Raw genomic sequence first — 18,961 nt, 5'->3', positions numbered from 1 at the left:
TGATCTAGATCCATCTCTTAACATTTTATTCCATTTAATTGATCACTTTCACCTGTCTATCTATTGATCGATCAACTGATTGATCTATCTATTTATTTTTATCTCGTACAGTCTTTTACTGAACTGAGACTACTTTGCATATATAATGGTATTTCTGAACATTGTAGTGTATCTTCCCTAAGAATAAGGGTATATCCTCTTATGAGAATACAGCAAGGGCCAGAAAACTTTTCCTGTAGAGGACCAGGCAGTAATACTTCAGCTTTTGTGGTCACACATTCTTCTCTGTACTTTATACAATCTTTTAAGAATGTGAAATCTATTCTTGGCTCCCAGGCCATAGCTTGTTTACCCTGGATGACAGAGGATCTGTCTGCTTCAGTACATTTAATGTTGATACCATAGTCTTATTTAGTAATATCTAACCCCTGGCAAGTTCCAGTTTTGTGAACTACTCAGGAATGTCCTTTATAGCACCTCCCTGTCTCTTTTGGAACCCAGAGCCCCATATCGGGCTTCCTGTTCAGTGGGGTGTCTGCTTCTCTCTCTCCCTCTGCCTGCCGCTCCCCCTGCTGGTGCTCTCTTCTCTCTCTGTGTCAAGTAAATAAAATCTTTTAAAAAAAGAAAAGAAAAAAAAAAGAAGAAGAAGAACCCAGTCCAGAGTCAGGGACTGTATTTAGTTATTACAGCATTTTGGTATCCTTTAATCTGGATCATCTCCTCAGCCTTTCTTTGTCTTTTACGATATTTGCGTTATGTGGAGAATACATTCCATTTTCGCCCCCCTGTTTTCTTTTCAATAGAACATTTCTACTTCGGTGCTGCCTAAAAATAAAATTCAGCATTCTGATCTGACTACTATGTAAGTCATATTGAGTCCTTCTTGGGGTATCGTATCTGGGGATACACACTGTCCCTCTGCCCCTCATCAATGATGTCAGTTTTTACCTGCTGTCCAGATGGTGTCAGATTTCTTCCCAGTGTAGTTACTATGCTTCCTTTTGGATGTATTTTCACTGGAATTGTTATCCTGAGCTGGAATCTGAAGTAGAAGATATGATACAGCTAGCTGCCTAGGGTGTTATGGGCTGGACCAGGAGAAGCCAGTTGAACAATTACGGAGGAGTTGGAACTAATGGAAAGATTCAATCCGTGGCTGAACTGCATCACTTTATTTTAATATTTAAAATAAGGTTGTCTTATAGCGGTCTGTTTAGAAGTTTTCCCATTATACTGTTTCTGCTAAATTGTGTGTGTGTGTGTGTGTGTGTGTGTGTGTGTGTGTGTATGAACAAAAATGTGGAAATAATCTTCACTGATGTGTTCCTGTTGTTGGTATCTATTCTATATATGCAAGAATAAGAGCAGTATTTTTTGGTAACTGTTTGTGGGACTGGAATACAGGTGGTGATTATCCCCTTCTCTTCATATTTCAGCCTCAGCCAACAGGCAAAGAATCAATTCAAGCCATCCCCTGCCCCACTCCCCTCAAAAGAAGGGTTGTTAACATAGGGGGGTCAGGGCCTGACATTCCTTTGCCATACGGGCCATAGGAAACCATCTCAAGAAGCATTAACCAAACCCTAGTTCACTTCCTGACCTATGACCTATGTCACTTCCTGACCTCTGTCCTATAGGCTTTCAAGTTTCTTGCCTCCATGCAGACCAAGAATGGTCTGTCATCCAAGTTTTCCCATTTTGGCTTCTTCGCCAGTGACGAGGGGTGTAAAGTAGCTAGGTGAAAGGACTGAGTCTGCTAAGTCGTTTTAGATTCATAAGAGGAAGAAGTGGGAAATCATGCATGGGTGTCCAGCTCCTGCCACAGCACTGGTGGTTAGAGAAGCTGTGTTAGTTATCTATGGCTATGTCACAAATTACCCCCAAACAACAAACACTTATTATCCACAGATTCTGTAGGTTAGGAATCTGGGGACCTTAGGTGGGTGTTCTGGCTCAAGAAAGTTGTGAGCTGCAGTCAGGATGTTGGAGCTACAGTCATCTGAAGGCTTGAGTGATATCCCATTCACAGGGTTGTTGGCAAGAGCCTTCAGCTCATCTGCACAGGCTGTTTAAGTGCGCCCCCTAGTGATGCCAGAGGGAGGAACAGGCAAAAGCCATAATGCCTCTAAAAAACCAGCCTTAAGAATGACGTATCATCACTTCTACTGTGTTCTTTTGACCACATAAGCCAACCCTGAGACAATGAAGGAAGGCGCTACCCAAGAGCATAAATTCTGGGAGGGGGAGAAGTCACTGGAGAATCACAACCGTAGGTCCTAGGTTGGAGAGTAGGAAATTCTTTTTTTTTCTTTTCTTTTCTTTTTTTTTGTAATTTTATCTATTTATTTGACAGAGAGAGACACAGTGAGAGAGAGCGAACACAAACAGGGGGAGTGGGAGAAGGAGAAGCAGGCTTCCTGCTCAGCAGGGAGCCCGATGTGGGGCTTGATCCCAGGACCCTGGGATCATGACCTGAACTGAAGGCAGATGCTTAACGACTGAGCCACTGAGGTGCCCACCCCCTGCCTTTTATTTTTAGAGTAGGAAATTCTTGGTTAGTGAATAAGAAAACTCTCTGTTGTTTATATATGCTTGTCTCTCTCTCTCTAGTAAAGCCTTCAAGGGAAAAGTAGAGAATGGTAGAATTTGGGCTAAATTCCATATAATAACACATAGAGAAGGTGTACAACAACTGTTTTGGGGACAGCTGATCTTCACAATCCATAAGCATATTGTCTTTTCCACCTGATTCTGTTCAAAGCTTTAACTTAACTCAAAGCTTGTATCTCTGTTTTCACTGCCACTAGACATGGAGGGGGCGGTTACTAAATGCTTTGAGCAAATACAGTTCATCCAGAGAACAACACAGAATGAAGCAGAACTGCCCAAACACTCTTTGTTGCTTCTTCAAGTACATATATCTTCGCTTGTATATATATCTTAGTGGCTCTACCTTAACTGGCCAAGACCTTTTTTTCAGGCTCTTCTCCAGTAGTTCAGCTTCACGCTAGAGCTTTTGCTGCTCTTTACACACTCCAGATTATTCTATTTGAAATACCCTTTCCCTTATCTCTGATCAGAATTCTCTTAATCCTTCAAAGTCTTTGGCAAATACTATCATTTTCATACAATCCCCAAAGTGAAATGACCTCTGCATTCTTCTGGGTTTTCATAATGTTTTCTACGGTCCTTTAGTGGCACTGGCAATGAAAATGATGGCGATGATAATAACCTAATAACAGCAGATACAAGCAACTCAGAAGTTTCCATTGCCAGGCTTCATGCTAAGCAAGAAGTTTATGTGCCTTTTCCAACATATTGTGAAACAGGCATTGTAATTACCCTCATTTTTGCAACAGGTAAATTGAGATCCGAGAAGTTTAAGTAATTTGCCAAGGATCACATGCTAATAAGCTATAGAACAAGGACACAGATGCTTGGGCCAAAGCCTATATGTTTTTTCTTTTCAATACCAAAGATATTGTATGATAACAATTATATTTTAGGAAAACTTATTTACAAGGAAACTGACAGAGTTTAAATGTAGAATTCAATGAATTTTAATAAGAATGTACACATCAGCCCAATCAAAATAACAAACATTTCTATCATCCCAGAAAGTTCCTTTATTCCTCTTCTCACCAAGTTCCTCCCCCAAAATCAGGGGAAAACATTGTTATGATTTCTATCACCATAGGTCAGTTTTGCCTAAAAGTTTCTTTTATTTACTATAAATAAACTCATATAGTATATACTGTTTTATGTCAGGTTTATTTCATCAAAAATAATTTTTCTTGAGAATCATCCATGGTGTGTGTATCAGTAGTGTATTCTTTTTTTTTTTTTATCAGAGGGTCATATTTTATTACATAAATACAGCACAGATCTTTTCCATTCTCCTGCTGATAGAAATTTGGGTTGTTTCCAGTCTTGGCTATAATGACTAAAGCTTCTACGGACATTCTTGTACAAGCCTTTGGGTGGACATACACTGGAAATTCCGATGAGGAATTTATGGGTCATAGTATAGGGACATATCTGCTTCTCCTACTAGATTGTAAGCATGTGCTGGGTGGGGATAGTGAAAGGAGGCATTATTTTAAGGAAGAACATAACTTTTTTACCTGACTGTAACATAGAACTCAAGTCTTAAAACTTTCCAAAGGCAGAATTATAGAAAAGGAAGAGTTATAACACTTCTGATAATTGAACGTCAGTCTCCTACGAGATCAGTCATGTCTACAGAGGCTGCATTGCAAGACCACTAATAACAGTGACATTAATGTGTTTGGGTTACACTTTGCAATCTGGGTGTTTAAAGCACTTCAACCATTTGTTTCAGGTCAGCAGAGGTTAACAAGCCAGTAGTGAATATAAACATAATTGTGTTTCATGAGGCTAAATTCCCAGTTGGAAGAGCAAGGACAAAGCCCCATCAATAATCTTTACTCTCCTCTAGAAGCAAGCAGCAAATGTTGGCATAAATTGATTGATACTCACTGTTGTGTTTGAAGATCCTTATGGTTGCACCTGAGAGTCGAGCCCCAAGTACAAGAGATGCATGATTTAACTCATCACTTAAAATGAGGCATCCCTGTTCAGAAAGCAAGCACACAAAACACACAAAAAAGTAAATAAAACGAAAGAAAAACAGCATGTGGGAACAGAAAGACACTTAGAGACATGTAACATACACCCCCCAAACCCTCTTTAATTTTAAAAGGACGAGTTTCGCCTGATGTCTATGTGGGTAAAAGCCTGTAGACAATTAGCTGATAAAGATGGGGATTATTTTAAGGGATTACATCTTTAACCATTTGCATTTGAAAAGATCGTTCAAGACCTTGGTAAAATGCCAGTTACCATTTTCTAAAGAGTTGATCTTTGATGGGAGTAGTGGATATACTTTGGGTGGGTCGTGGTTTGCTGGGGTTCTTCAATGCTGTGCTGGATTATTTGGGACAGTTTTGGTGTACTCCGTCTGGAGGGCAGGGGCTTTTTCTGCTAAGCTTTTCAAGCCCTTGTTTTCCTATTCTCATTCTCTTCTGTATTGACATCCTTGTAGATAAAAGCGTCACTGCTTTCCAGCTAAAAAGTTGCATTTGGAAAAGTGTGGATGGCAATTCAGTCTGAGGTGAGTGATAAAGATCAATTGAATTTACTGCATATAAATTATAATTGTGAAATTCATTTTCTTTTTTTAATTTAAATATTTCTAAATTTTAAAATTGCTCAAGTGAACCAAAAATGCAGAGACAAACTCTGGTGGCCATTTGTGGCCACCCAGAATCTTTGAGGTCTTGCTCATATTTTGGAAACTTCACACATGGCATGTTTTAAGTTTTGGGGGCAAGAGTCAGCAATATTCTCATACCTCCATACTCTACGTGTGTGTGTGTGTGTGTGTGTGTGTATTTATAATTTCTTTGGTGAGCATTTGACAGTTACTTATAAACCTCATGACACCTCACCCCTAAATTCTTCATCATGTATTTACTAAGAACAAGGACATTCTCTGGCTAAATCACAGTACAATGATCATACCCAAGAAATCCAAAATTCATAAAGTGCTATCACCTAAGATACAGCCTGAATTCACATTTCCCCCACTGTCCTAATGGTATCAGTGTCTTAAATTATAGATGTTTTATTTCCTTCTATTTTTTTAATGCAGAATCTAATCAAAGATCATATATTGCATTTAGTTGTCATGAATCAGATTTTTTTAAACCTAAATCTGGTTATGACCCTTGCTTACTTAAACTGAGCCAACCGATTTCCCCATTTTCATCAGAAAGAATTTCCAGTACTCAAGCATGACTATATATGAGGCTTTTTCCAACTTGCCTTCATCTCTGGTCTCTTACTCACCTACAACCTTACATTTTAGTTTGTCCAAAGCTCTGTGCTTTATGCATGCTGTTCCCTCTTCCTTATCTTAAAGTAAAAACTCAACAGGTGAGTAACAGATTCAGTTTCATGTCACCCACTTTGCACAGGCATCTCAGCCTTTCCCAAGAAGAGCTTGGAAGCAACTCTTTTGCCCTTCTCAGTGGATGTGCATGGCTTTTCTGTAGTATTCGTCCTATTTTATTTGGTGCATTGTTTCCCCCACTAGACTGTAAACAACGTACATTTATAAGGCACAGGTCTTATTTATCTTTTTATGCCCCGTATCTTGCTTTATATGTGGACAAAGTTGTTTCTCAATAAGTGATCTGTTGAATGAATAAATGGAATGAGTGGCATGAGCAAAATGTTTTGTTCAAATAAATGTCCAATAAGCATTTTCTACATTGTAAGTGAGGATATGAGAGCCTTAAAATCTCATTGATCTTGCTAAACAATCATCAAAGAGTACATTTGACCCACATCTAGGACTGCAATTCTATAAGCAGAATATCATTATAAACAGATTTGCTGGACCAAACTGGTATATTTATATAAAAAGCTGGACATTCAATCAGCTTTTCCTAGAAAAAGGACCTTCTCCACCATACTTTTAATGAAGGACTTGCTCAGAGTTGTAATTCTTAGGGGTAACACAGCAGAAGACAGTTATATTGACAGATTCTCACCTTGCCGACTAGTGCAGGGATATTCATTGAGTTGGTTGCAAATCCCATCCCAAAGACCATAGCTGCTTCTACATTCAGGAACTTAGCCACAAGGTTCTCCAATTCTTCATGCTTATCCAAGGTTCCTGCACGTGAAATCATGGGATGAGTGAGTCTTCTCTTCTCAACAAGTTTGGAAACTCAAAATCCAGTGCATACCCATCACCAAAAGACACGTGTAAGAGTGTATGTAGCAGATATATTTGTCACAGCTGCCATCAAGAAACAACCCACATGTCTACATACTGTCGAATGGATAAATTAAATACCTTGTGGAGGTATTTACATAGTGGAATTAAACACCGTAGTGAGAAGGAAGAATCTATTACGCTATACAACAAAATGAAAAAAATCTCACAAATATGTTGTTGAGTGCAAGAAGTCAGACACTTATACACTCATATAGGCTGGGTCCATTTGTATTAAGTTTATAAACGGACAAACCTACCCTATAGTGTTAGCCATCAGTATAGTTAATTTTAAGTTAATTTTGTTGTGAGCACAATGAGAGCTTTGAGATTCTTTCAATGTTTTGTTTCTAGATTTGGGTGCTGGTTACACAGGTATGTTTGCTTTGTGAAAATCTTTTGAGCTGTATAGTTAGGATTGGCATGTTTTTCTACATAAATACTGATAATGCAATAAAGTCTACAAAAAATACTATAATTTTTCTCTCCTCACACCCTACCTCCCTCAAGTGATTAATTAAATTATAACCCCTTCCGAGGGGTCCTGCACTTAAATACAATCAGATCCCATGATTTCTATAGATATTAGTAAATCTAGTTATAACTTAGCAAACCTTTGGAAAGTGCTAGAATTCAAAGCCCACTATTTAGGTTATCTCATTTAATCTTAAAAGCACCATAATACAGATATCATTACTTTACAGATTAGAGAGTTGAGGTATAAAGAGGTCACAGATAAAAACCAATAGAGATAATCTGGTCTAACTCCAAAGTTCATGTTTTTACCACTCTGCTACCTTTTATATGCTTATGCTCTGATTCCTTCTCATACATTACCTCTATGCCTTACTAAGAGTAAATGTTAATGATCCTCATATTTTTCTTTTTGCCATCACTTTAACTTCTAGATCTGCTGTGTCCAATATAGTAGCCACTAGCTACATCTGGTCAGTGCAAGAGTTTTAAATTGCATTTAATTTTAGTTAACTTTATTTAAGCTTAAAAATGGAAGCACTGTAGGGTTCCTGGGTGGCTTAGTGAGTTAAGCCTCTGCCTTCAACTCAGGTCATGATCTCAGGGTCCTGGGATCGAGTCCCACTTTGGGCTCCCCACTCAGTGGGGAGCCTGCTTCCCCCTTGCCTCTCTGCCTAGTTGTGATCTCTGTCTGTCAAATAAGTAAATAAAATCTTTAAAAAGAAATGGAAGTACTATAAAATATTTTCCACTGAGCACAACTTTATTATTCATGTAGGATTATATTCTACTTATTTCACTTTAAACAATGAAAATTTAGTGTCTGAATTGAGATATCCAGTAAGAGTAAAATATATATTATTTTTTGAATGCTTAGTACAACAACAACAATAAAATAATGTAAAATAGTTCATCGATATTTTTATACTGATTACTTCTTATTTATTTTATTTTTTTAATTTATTTAACACATCACAAGTAGGCAGAGAGGCAGGCAGAGAGAGAGGAGGAAGCAGGCTCTCCGCTGAGCAGAGAGCCCGATATGGGGCTCGATCCCAGGACCCTGGGATCATGACCCGAGCTGAAGGCAGAGGTTTTAACCCACTGAGCCACCCAGGCGCCCTATATTGATTACTTCTTTAAATGATACCATTTTGGATATTTTAGGTCAAACAAAACGTATTATGAAATTAAGTTTACCTCTTTTCTTTAAACTTTTTTTAATGTGGCTACTAGAAATTTTATTTATTATTTATTATTTATTTTATTTTTTAAAAAGATCTTATTTATTTATTTGACAGAAAGAAAGATCACAAGTAGGCAGAGAGGCAGGCAGAGAGAGAGAGGGAGAAGCAGGCTCCCTCCTGAGCAGAGAGCCCAATGCGGGGCTCAATCCCAGGACCCTGAGATCATGACCTGAGCTAAAGGCAGAGGCCTAACCTGCTGAGCCACCCAGGTGCCCCAGCTACTAGAAATTTTACATTCCACATGTGTCTTGCATTGTATTTTTATTGGACAGTGCTGCTCTACATGATACACTTGACAGAACATAAAAATGTACAAGTGGAGAGATATTGTAATTTGCAACCACAGAACATAGAAGCAGATTTAACTCAGATTTAAATTAGAGGAATATTGTTAGCATATTTGGGACCACTATAAACTTGCTTTTTTCAACCTAAGGATCAACATATTTTACTATACATAGTGTGATACCAGAATTTTATTAAATTGGTAAATTATCTTGCTTACTGTGCTAACATGGTGAAGAGTTAAACTTAAGAAGGCATGGATTAGTGAGTTCAGACTTATTTTGCATTTAATATGAAAGAAGACATTTCATGGATCATCTTTGTCCTTCCTGAGTGGTCACATTGTCATACAACAGATGGCTGATGGCCCTCTTCTTGATATAAAATTCATTTACCCCTAAATTGTCAGAAACCATAGTAAAACAAGTATTCTAGCAGAATCAATTTTGGGGGGTAAGGAGTTAAAAATCTAAACTGTCATTTAAAACTTTATTAACAAAGATACAGAGAGAAAAGAAATACTAAAATTTAAAGATAAAACATGGGCACATAATCACTCATCAGATTTGTTTTTATCTAACGGAGACTGTATCCCAAGGGAAATGGCCCCAAAGATATGTAGTGAAAAGACCATTGGTCTGGGCATGACAGCCTTGGGTTCTGGCCTAAGCTCTTCCACTAAACTGTTGAGTGGCCTCTGGCTACCTCTCCTCGAAATTTCCAGAGAGGTTGGGAGAGGTGGTGTTTTAGGCTTCCCTGATGTTGGGAATGGTCTTTCCTCCACATAATGGTCTTCTTGTAGATCCCACTCATTCTTTGATGCCCACCACATATGATGTCTTTTCTTGGATGCTGTTCTTAGTTTCCCCAGGCAAATTTGGTCATTTTCTTCTGAGACCACATAAGTTTCATCACATAATGATTATAGCACTTACTAAGTTGAACATTCATGAGGCCATCTTCTCTACTACAGAAAGAGCCCTTGGGGTGCCGATACTGTGTGTTGGATGTTCATCTTGGCAAACACAGAGTACTGACACAGTATAGCACAGTACTGGTACATAGTAGGAGCTTGTTGAATTGAATGCTGTCTTTCGATGGAGAATAACCCCAGAATAGGGGATGTCACAGGGAAGAAGGTCAAGAGGTCACATGATGCTAGGGCAACAAGGTGATTAGGTAATGAGCTCCACCTTGAAAACAACCATAACTGAGGAAGGCCTCCAGCAAGGATGGAGGGTGCCCAAACATTGTCACCTTGGTAAATTTCCCCTTTCCTTTCTAGAGAGTCAGGTGACAACTGTGTCCTGGCCCAGAAATAATGAGTAGAACTTCACGGTGAGTGTCTGTGATGTCTTCCTCCACTTTCATCTTCCCCAAGTCTGCCATCCAGGGGTTTATCTATAACAGATGCATCACTAGAAGTCCTTAGGATAATGTAGAATGTGTTGTAAGCAATGAAACAGCCAAGCAACTACTAAAAGTGGGTATATCCAAGAACATCCTGAGAAAGTGCCCTCTGTGAGTCTTCATCATTAGCCCTGGCTTGTGCAGAGGAAGAAGAGAGGAAATGCAAGTGTCCATATTAGGTCTCCAGATCCGGTCTTCTTCTGGATTTCCAGTGGTCAAGCAGAGAGTAAACTAATATTCAAATATACCTATTCTTATGACCACATGTCTCACAGCTGAGTTATGAGTCATTTTGCATCTAGGGGCTTACCTTCATTTGTAGAAAGTAACAGTCCCCACTCTCAATTCCCATTTTTATAGAATATCTCTGTTTGGTGCTCACAGCTCAAACTTAATAAACAGTTATGAGAGAGTCTCAGGATGTCTGGACGTTTTCTACATCAGGAAGCCATGCCTCTAAAAGTTAGGCTGGGCTGTCTGGATGGGGTGTTCATTAAGGAATACTGAAAGTATGGCTCATGTGTATTAATTGAGTGCTGCTTTCCTCCTCCTGCTCTTCACAATGAAGAACTAAAATGTAGGAAGACCTTGGGGAAACAAAGCAGTCACAAAAACTTGATGAGCTTGCTTCCTACAAACATTCAGGCCGGATCCTAATTGGGTGGAGATGTCTGAGTCATGTCAAGCTGAAGTTGGTGGTCTGAGTACTTGAGTGGTTCTAATAATTATATTCAACATTTTGTCTTTGTTATGTAAATATGGGAAGTTTTTTTTTAACCCCTGAAAGTAGGGCTGCAATCCTTACCCAAGGTACAGATAAATTCATAGTGATTTTTATTTCTCTTTTTCTCTGACTTTAGTGTTTTTTTAGTCTCTGTAGGTCAACCACAGTCACAAATTGGCTAGTGACAATGGATCTCCAGATTGCTATGTTGTGCATATATTGACACTTGTTCTCATCCTAAAGGTTTATTTGTCCAAAGGGATAATGAAAACCTGCTTTGTGAATAAAAGAATAAATACAAGTTGGATGTCTCCTCTTCCCAGCTCTCTCAGTGGTATTTCCATGTGCCAAACACTGGGCTTGCCGCCATCAGTCAAATCAATAAAAATCAGACGCAGGAGAAAATACCAGTATTATGTTTATGGACTGTGTACTTCTGCTGGATTTTTACTGATACTGACTGGCTCATACTTTTTAGTCAGAACATAAAGACTGCTGGCTTTCAAACTGACGCTGAGTAATAGTAAAGAGTGTGGGTGTTATTAATAAGCCTATTTCACTACCACCAATTCTTCTTGTGTGATACCTGTGAAGACTATTTTCCAAACTGTGACTGTAGTCCCTTTTTGTCCTCTTTGTAGTTTCTTAGACTAGGACAAAGTTGGCATTTGTTGTGACAACCTGTCAACAGGCTCACCTGGCTGTTCCAAATGTGCCATGGATATCATCCCAATCTGAGCCACTTCGCTTGAACTGGGAGCATGGATGTGGGAAGTTTGGGCAGACATTGACAATGCCCTTGGTCTTCCTCAAGTTGGTATCAGTGGCTATACAGGATATACATAGGTGCTGATGTCAATGAAAGTTAATCTGTATCCTCAGTGTGTTTGGATATACAGGATTTCTTGTCTAAATGAAGTAAAAGAGACTAAACTTTGATGTACAGTGATGTGCCTTGAATTTGGAAATCTGGACAATTGCTAATAAATCTAGAGGATTCTTCTTCCCAAGTTGCCATGAGGCCAGGCGCTTATCTACAACAGCAAACATGTTATGGAGGGCCAGAGAGAAAATAGTTTGGACTTTGTGGGCCAGATGGTCTCTGTTACAACTATTCCACCCTGTTATTGTAAAGTGCAAGCACCCATAGACAATAAACAAAGGAATGGCTTTGGGTGTGTACCAATAAAACTTTATTTGTGGATACTGAAATTTAAATTCTATGTAATTTCACAAGTTGCAAAATAGTATTTTTATTTTTTCAACCATTTAAAAGTATAAAAACTACTTGTGACCTGGAGGCAATACAAAAGCAGGAGGCAGCTGGAATAGTCTGGTGACTCTCGATGGCGATAGCGTCCGATTTTAGCTATGAATAGTATGGGGTAGTGTCAAGAGTTCTTTGGTGGGACTCAGGAGAACTGGTCTCTACTTTTGACTTCTCAACCTACAGACCATAAAAACATTGATTGGCAGCTTATTAAAAAACCCTAGGCTTCATGTATCTCATTTTATGTTATTTGTGTGGGTGGAGAGAAGATGGTGGAAAAGCCACATATTCTGAAATTCTATGAGTTTCAACTTTGTTCAGTCAACCCAGGTGTTACCTCGCTGGCAAGTATTTTACTTACATAAAATTATTGGGATATCTTGTTGAGTTGTTATGCCTGCTTGGCTTTGTTGACTTACAAGGCCAAATCTACACTTGCAGAAATATCTCTGCTAGTTGCAATTTGGTTGTGCTGTAATTTCTGTCATTGTCAAGAGAAGGGCAATTACCTTGTCAGAACTATAACAGGTATCAGGAAATTGCCCAAAGGCTTTCAGAAACCAAGAGGTACTTTCATTTTCCTACTCTCAAACAATTCCTCCTAGAGTCTGTTTCCCTTTACAAATACTCTTAAAGGAAAATAAAGAGGCTTGAGAGAAATGGAATGAAATCTCATTAATCAGAATTACAATAATTTGGTCGGAGAGGAATCGGCACTGTTTATGAAGAAGAATTTTGCTGTTGTAAATTAAGAAGGTGAAACTAATTGATGTGGGGATGTTTACAGCTTATTTAATCAAATGCACAGCTTTAGAGCATGTCTATGGCATTGATTTGCATAAAAGTGTGTTAATTACAATTGCTTTTTTTAAAAAAAGAAAACAAAATCTCTACTTGGTAGCAATTTGTTAGAAGCTGCTTATTTGCATAGGAACTTGAAGGCCATAAGATGATATTTATTTGAAATTGATTTAATTTAGACAGTGTGCAGACTCAGGCTGGCCCCTTTTTCAATAGTTCAGACTAGTGAGACTATACATTTCCTGGATCTAGACACAAATATTTGAGAAAGAAACACAGAAAGAGCCTTGCAAATTTGAATGAGATGCTAGCAGAAAACTTTAGGAAGATAAAGAGGGAGACGAACTATCAAGTGAGTTAGGACCATATTCTCAAGCTGAGAAACAGAAATTTCAGCAAGTTGGTACATTACAACTAGCATAAAAATCACATGTCAAACTTGAAAATGGAAAGTGATTTCCCATTATAGCCAGTCATATCAATTTCTGAGTTAATGCATCCTTTCTGGTGTCTTTAAGATGAAAATATTTGAAGGCTACTTCTTAAAAGTTGTAACTATAATTTGAATGAATATTCTCCACCAAGCAGTTTTGAGGTGTGCTTAGTCTTCAAGTTTCCCTTTTGAGCTGAATCAAGCACAAGGCTTTCCTTCTCAAAGGAAGAAGTCTCCTAGTAGAGACCAGCTTTCCTTGTGGCGTTCCACGAATTTGTTTTCTTAGAAGTGAACCTCTGACTAACAGTTGCTCCAGCACAAAGGACTTACAGAGCATAGACTTCCAAATAATATTGTTACAACGTATCTGCTCTTAACCAGGGAAAGAAAGACCAAGAAACTAAACACCCTTGTAGAATAAAAGTGGGGGGAAGGGGAAGAAAGGAAACAAAAGTTTCTGTTCTGTTTGCCTGAGATTAGCCTTTCCTGGATTTGGAAATCCAGAGCAGCAGTGCATGGCAGGATGTCCTCAGCAATCAAAACTAACTTCCTGCATTGATTTTCTGGCTTGTCTTTTACCTACTTTCCAGTTTTTATTTATAGATCTCATCCCCCAGCCACATGTGGTACTCACTCCACATAAAGTAAAAGACCATTGCATTTTGGAAAATATTTGACTAATTTGGTCAAGAAAGTCAGCCATGCTAGATAGTATCCATTGATTCCCAAAGTGTAGTCTCCAGAGCAGCAACATGGGCAATGCCTGGGAAGTCATTAAAAATGTGAGATCTTCTCAAACTCAACACACACAAAACTGATAATCATATCAAAAAAAATGGGCAGAAGATATAAACAGACACTTCTCCAATGAAGACATACAAATGGCTATCAGACACATGAAAAAATGTTCGTCATCACTAGCCATTAGGGAGATTCAAATTAAAGCCACATTGAGATACCACCTTATACCAGTTAGAATGGCCAAAATTAGCAAGACAGGAAACAATGTGTGTTGGAGAGGATGTGGAGAAAGGGGAACCCTCTTACACTGTTGGTGGGAATGCAAACTGGTGCAGCCACTTTGGAGAACAGTGTGGAGATTCATCAAGAAATTAAAAATAGAGCTTCCCTATGGCCCTGCAATTGCACTACTGGGCATTTACCCCAAAGATACAGATGTAGTGAAAAGAAGGGCCATCTGTACCCCACTGTTTATAGCAGCAATGGCCACAGTCGCCAAACTGCGGAAAGAACCAAGATGCCCTTCAACAGACGAATGGATAAGGAAGATGTGGTCCATATACACTATGGAGTATTATGCCTCCATCAGAAAGGATGAATACCCAACTTTTGTAGCAACATGGACGGGACTGGAAGAGATTATGCTGAGTGAAATAAGTCAAGCAGAGAGAGCCAATTATCATATGGTTTCACTTATTTGTGGAGCATAACAAATAACATGGAGGACATGGGGAGATGGAGAGGAGAAGGGAGTTGAGGGAAATTGGAAGGGGAGGTGAACCATGAGAGACTATGGACACTGAAAAACAATCTGAGGGTTTTGAAGGGGCAGGGGGTGGGAGGTTGGGGGAACCAGGTGGTGGGTATTGGGGAGGGGCACGTATTGCATGGAGCACTGGGTGTGATGCAAAAACAATGAATACTGTTATGCTGAAAAGAAATTAAAAAAAAAAAAAAAAGTGAGATCTTGGGTTCTATTCCAACAGGGCTAAACCGGAAACTCTGTAGGTAGGGCCAACAACCTGTATTTTTCCAAGCCTTGCAGGTGATATCTGATGTAAGCTAAAGTTTGAGAACCACGGGTGTAAACTCAAGAATCCACATAGCCCATGGTGGGGTCCCTTCAGGAGACTGGAAAATTTGGTTAGTCTGATTCAGTGGGCAAGTCTTGGAAACGCCAGAACTATTTTCATAAGTCTGCGCCTTCATTTTAGACTCCTGTTGACTTTTAAAGAAATCATTAACTGTGGAAATATGAGCTCATTGTGGAGACATCAGAAGATACTACAAAATAAAATATAATCATCTTTATCAATGCAAATATTCAAGTAAAATATGTGTTTAAAGATGGATTCATAATAAACATACTCTTCTGTAACTTGTTTTATTCTCTTAACAATGTATTTTCTGTTTTCAGAATATTGAGGACTGGGAAGGCATAGAGTTTATCTCAGGCCCTAGCTAGTTAAAGGGGAGAATGAGGATTTGAATCCAAGCAAACTAATTCCAGAGCCTTTGCTCTCAACCACCCTGCTAAGAAACTGCATTGTAATTTTGCATGGTTAAATAGCATTATGTTAAACAGATCTACAAAGTATATTTAATCAATTTCCTATTGTTGGAAACTCACTTTATTTTACTATTATTAAGCATATTGCATTGATTACTCTAGATCACACATCTTAGAACACTTATTCAAAAATTTTAAGGCAAAATTTCTTGAAACAAAATTGCTGAATTAAATGGCTTTCTGTTGATATATTTTCAAATTGCCTTCCAATGTACTCTATCAACAGTATGTAAGGGTGTCCTTTTCTTTATTCCTTTGAAACTATGGGATATTATTATTTTTAAAAGATTTCATTTATTTATTTGAGTGAGAGAGAGAGCACCAGGAGGGAGAGGGACCAAAGAAGAAGGAGAAGCAGACTCCCTCCTGAGCAGGGAGCCTGATGCAGGGCTGGATCTCAGGACCCTGGGGATCATGACCTGAGCCTAAGGCAGATGCTTAACCGACTAAGCCATCCAGGTGTCTCTAAAGGGGTATTACTTTTTTTTTTTTTTTATAAACTTTTGTCAATTAGGTGGAAAATGGTAACTCTGTCTTAATCAGTCTTTGACTATTAACGGAACAGAGTATTTTCCACACTTTCATTGGCTACTTATATTTCCTTTTTTCCTTAATTGCCATTTTGTGTACTGGACCTGCTTTTTAATGTAAAATTTCAATTACACTATAACATACATGTAGAAAAGAGAACAAATTGTAAGTATTGAGCCCTGTGGGGTTTCAAAAAGTGAACACACACATATTACTGCATAAAAAAACCCTCAAAAACAATATAGACAGTACCTGAGAAGTCCCATCGTGCCCCCTTCTGGTCACCATCTACTTCCCCTGAAGGGTAATTACTATCGTATACATTCTCAACAGCTATGATATTGGTCCCAAAGGGTTGACAATCTGTTCTTGGAGGAAGGACAGATAACTTACTCTATGTATAAGACACAGATATCCATGACCTACATAAACAGATATATACTATATCTGCAATATTAAAATATCAGAGGAGAGAGTGATAAAGAAAAGCTTGAGAAACATTACACAATTTGGACTGTGCATGTTTTACCTCTTGACTTTCTCAAAATCTTGGCCCACTTATTTGTTTTTTTAATTAACATATAATGTATTATTTGCTTCCGGGGTACAGGTCTATGAATCATCAGGCTACACATTTCCCAGCACTCACCATAGCACATACCCTCCCCAATGTCCATAACCCAGTCACCCTATCTCTTTCCCTCTCATCCCCCAGCAACCCTCAGTTTGTTTCCTGAGATCTTGAGATCCTGTTTCCTGAGTCTCTTATGGTTAGTCTTCCTCCCTGGTCCCATCTTGTTTCATTATTTTTCTCCTCCCTTCCCCCCACGACCCCCTGCCCTGCCTCTCAAATTCCTCATATCAGAGAGATCATATGATAATTGTCTTTCTCTGATTGACTTAATTTGCTCAGCGTAATACCCTCTAGTTCCGTCCATGTCATTGCAAATTCTTAGCCCACTTCTTAAGTTGGGATGTTCCTTTTCTTCTGATTTGTAAGTCTTTCGTGTGAAGAATATTAACATTTTGTCTTATATTTTGCATAACCTTTTCTAATTTTGTTCCTTGACTTTCAACTTTGTTGACATGGTTTTTATGTAGAGAAGTTTAAATGCTTCATTTTGTTGGCTCTTTTCCCCATGATTTCTGGATGTGCTTTCTTTGGTTCTCTGGAGCATGAGGACACAGGAGACTACTGTCTGAATGAGGCTTGACAAGTCTGAAGGGAAAGTAGTTGTGTCTAGAGGCTGGGGTGGGAGCAAGCTGTCTTTCCTCTAGCAGGGAAGAGTGCTTGTTTTCCACAGACAAGGGTGGCCTGTGTTGCATGGAGTCAGCCTGGAAGTCATTTCAAATGGATCCCTCCCACTAAGAGGACATACTGCCAGGTAGGGTGAGTTAGGTAAGGTGAGTTCCACTGGAGGTCATTATGGGTTACAGAATCGAAGGGTGATTACAAGCGACAGGTCTAGAGCAGAGGCTGCTGTGGATGAATGTTTATGTCTCTCCAAAATTCGTATTGGAAACCTAATGGCCAAAGTGATGGTAATAAGAGGTGGGGCCTTTGGGAAGTGATTAGGTCATAGAGATGGAGCCTTCATAAATAGGATTAGTGTCCTTATAAAAGAGGTCCAGACAGCTGGCTCCTCCCTTCCACCACATGAGGGTACAACCAGAAGTTTGCACCATGGAAAAGGGCCCTCACTTGACGCTGGCAACCTCCAGAACTGTGAGAAATGAACTTTGTTGTTTACAAGCCACCAGGCTGTGATATTTTGTCACAGCAGCCTGAAGGGATTTGGACGGGGCCGGCGGGGGGGGTGCACTCATCAAAGGAATGACAGCCTGACAATCTTAGCAGGGCCCTAACCAAGGAAAGCACACACGTGCATTTTGTATTTGAGTTGTTGAGGTCCTTTTGCTCTGTTCATTTGTTCATTCATTCATCACTTCAGTTGTCCATTCAGTTTCTATTTTACCTTTATAGTTATTTCTTGTGGTGGTGGTTCTTATTTTTTATATTTCAATCTCAAATGCATTTGCAATTTACATAAGCAGAATTTACTGAGATATAATATGTGAGGTAGGGATCTGACATGTCCTTCTGTGATCAGCTAGTTATCATAATACTATGTGTGACATAATTGGTCTTTTTCCAACTGATTTCAAAATTGTTCTCACTGTATACAAATGAGTATTTCAAGTTGTGTCTGTCTCTAGATTTCCATGTAGACTCCACAACTCTTCTTCCCATCTATTAATGTCATTGGGATGGTGTTCAATTCACATATCCATTTGGAGAAGTACTGATAGAAGTGTGACACCAGGTCATTCCCTTCTGGGATTTGTTACCTCAATTTTTTTGAGTCTTAAGTCTTTTACAAAAAGTTTTATAGTTTTCTTCAAAGAGTTTCTAGATATTTTCGACAGAATTCCCTAGGTGTTTGCTAGTTTTGCTCATATTTATTAATATAATTTCTCCAATATATTTTCTGATTGTTAATTACTGACTTTAGAATTTTAAAAGTTGGTCTACATGCAGTGTCTTTATTGAGTTTTTTATTAGATATTTATTATTTCTAATAAATTTTTGATTATTCAGATTTGTAAACTGGAAGAAAGTAGACCCAAACTCTGTCGTTCCTGCCCAGCTCCCTCTCATATTGATGGTGA

The 18,961-nt window shown here is 38.8% G+C and overlaps 1 protein-coding gene across 1 annotated transcript in view; it reads right to left on the bottom strand.

Annotated features, from left to right (window-relative positions):
- SPTLC3 (serine palmitoyltransferase long chain base subunit 3) overlaps nt 1-18,961 on the bottom strand; it is a 138,003-nt gene that overhangs the window by 63,807 nt on the left and 55,235 nt on the right. The window contains exons 5-6 of the mRNA XM_080814494.1: nt 6,579-6,703; nt 4,501-4,594 (exon numbers count right to left, since the gene is read on the bottom strand). Coding sequence (XP_080670620.1) covers nt 4,501-4,594; nt 6,579-6,703 — 219 coding nt within the window. The remainder of the gene's footprint in view (nt 1-4,500; nt 4,595-6,578; nt 6,704-18,961) is intronic.

This window comes from Martes martes (genome assembly GCF_963455335.1).
Source record: "Martes martes genome assembly, chromosome: 9".
Taxonomy (NCBI): domain Eukaryota; kingdom Metazoa; phylum Chordata; class Mammalia; order Carnivora; family Mustelidae; genus Martes; species Martes martes.
This window is presented reverse-complemented; position numbering and strand designations above follow the sequence as displayed.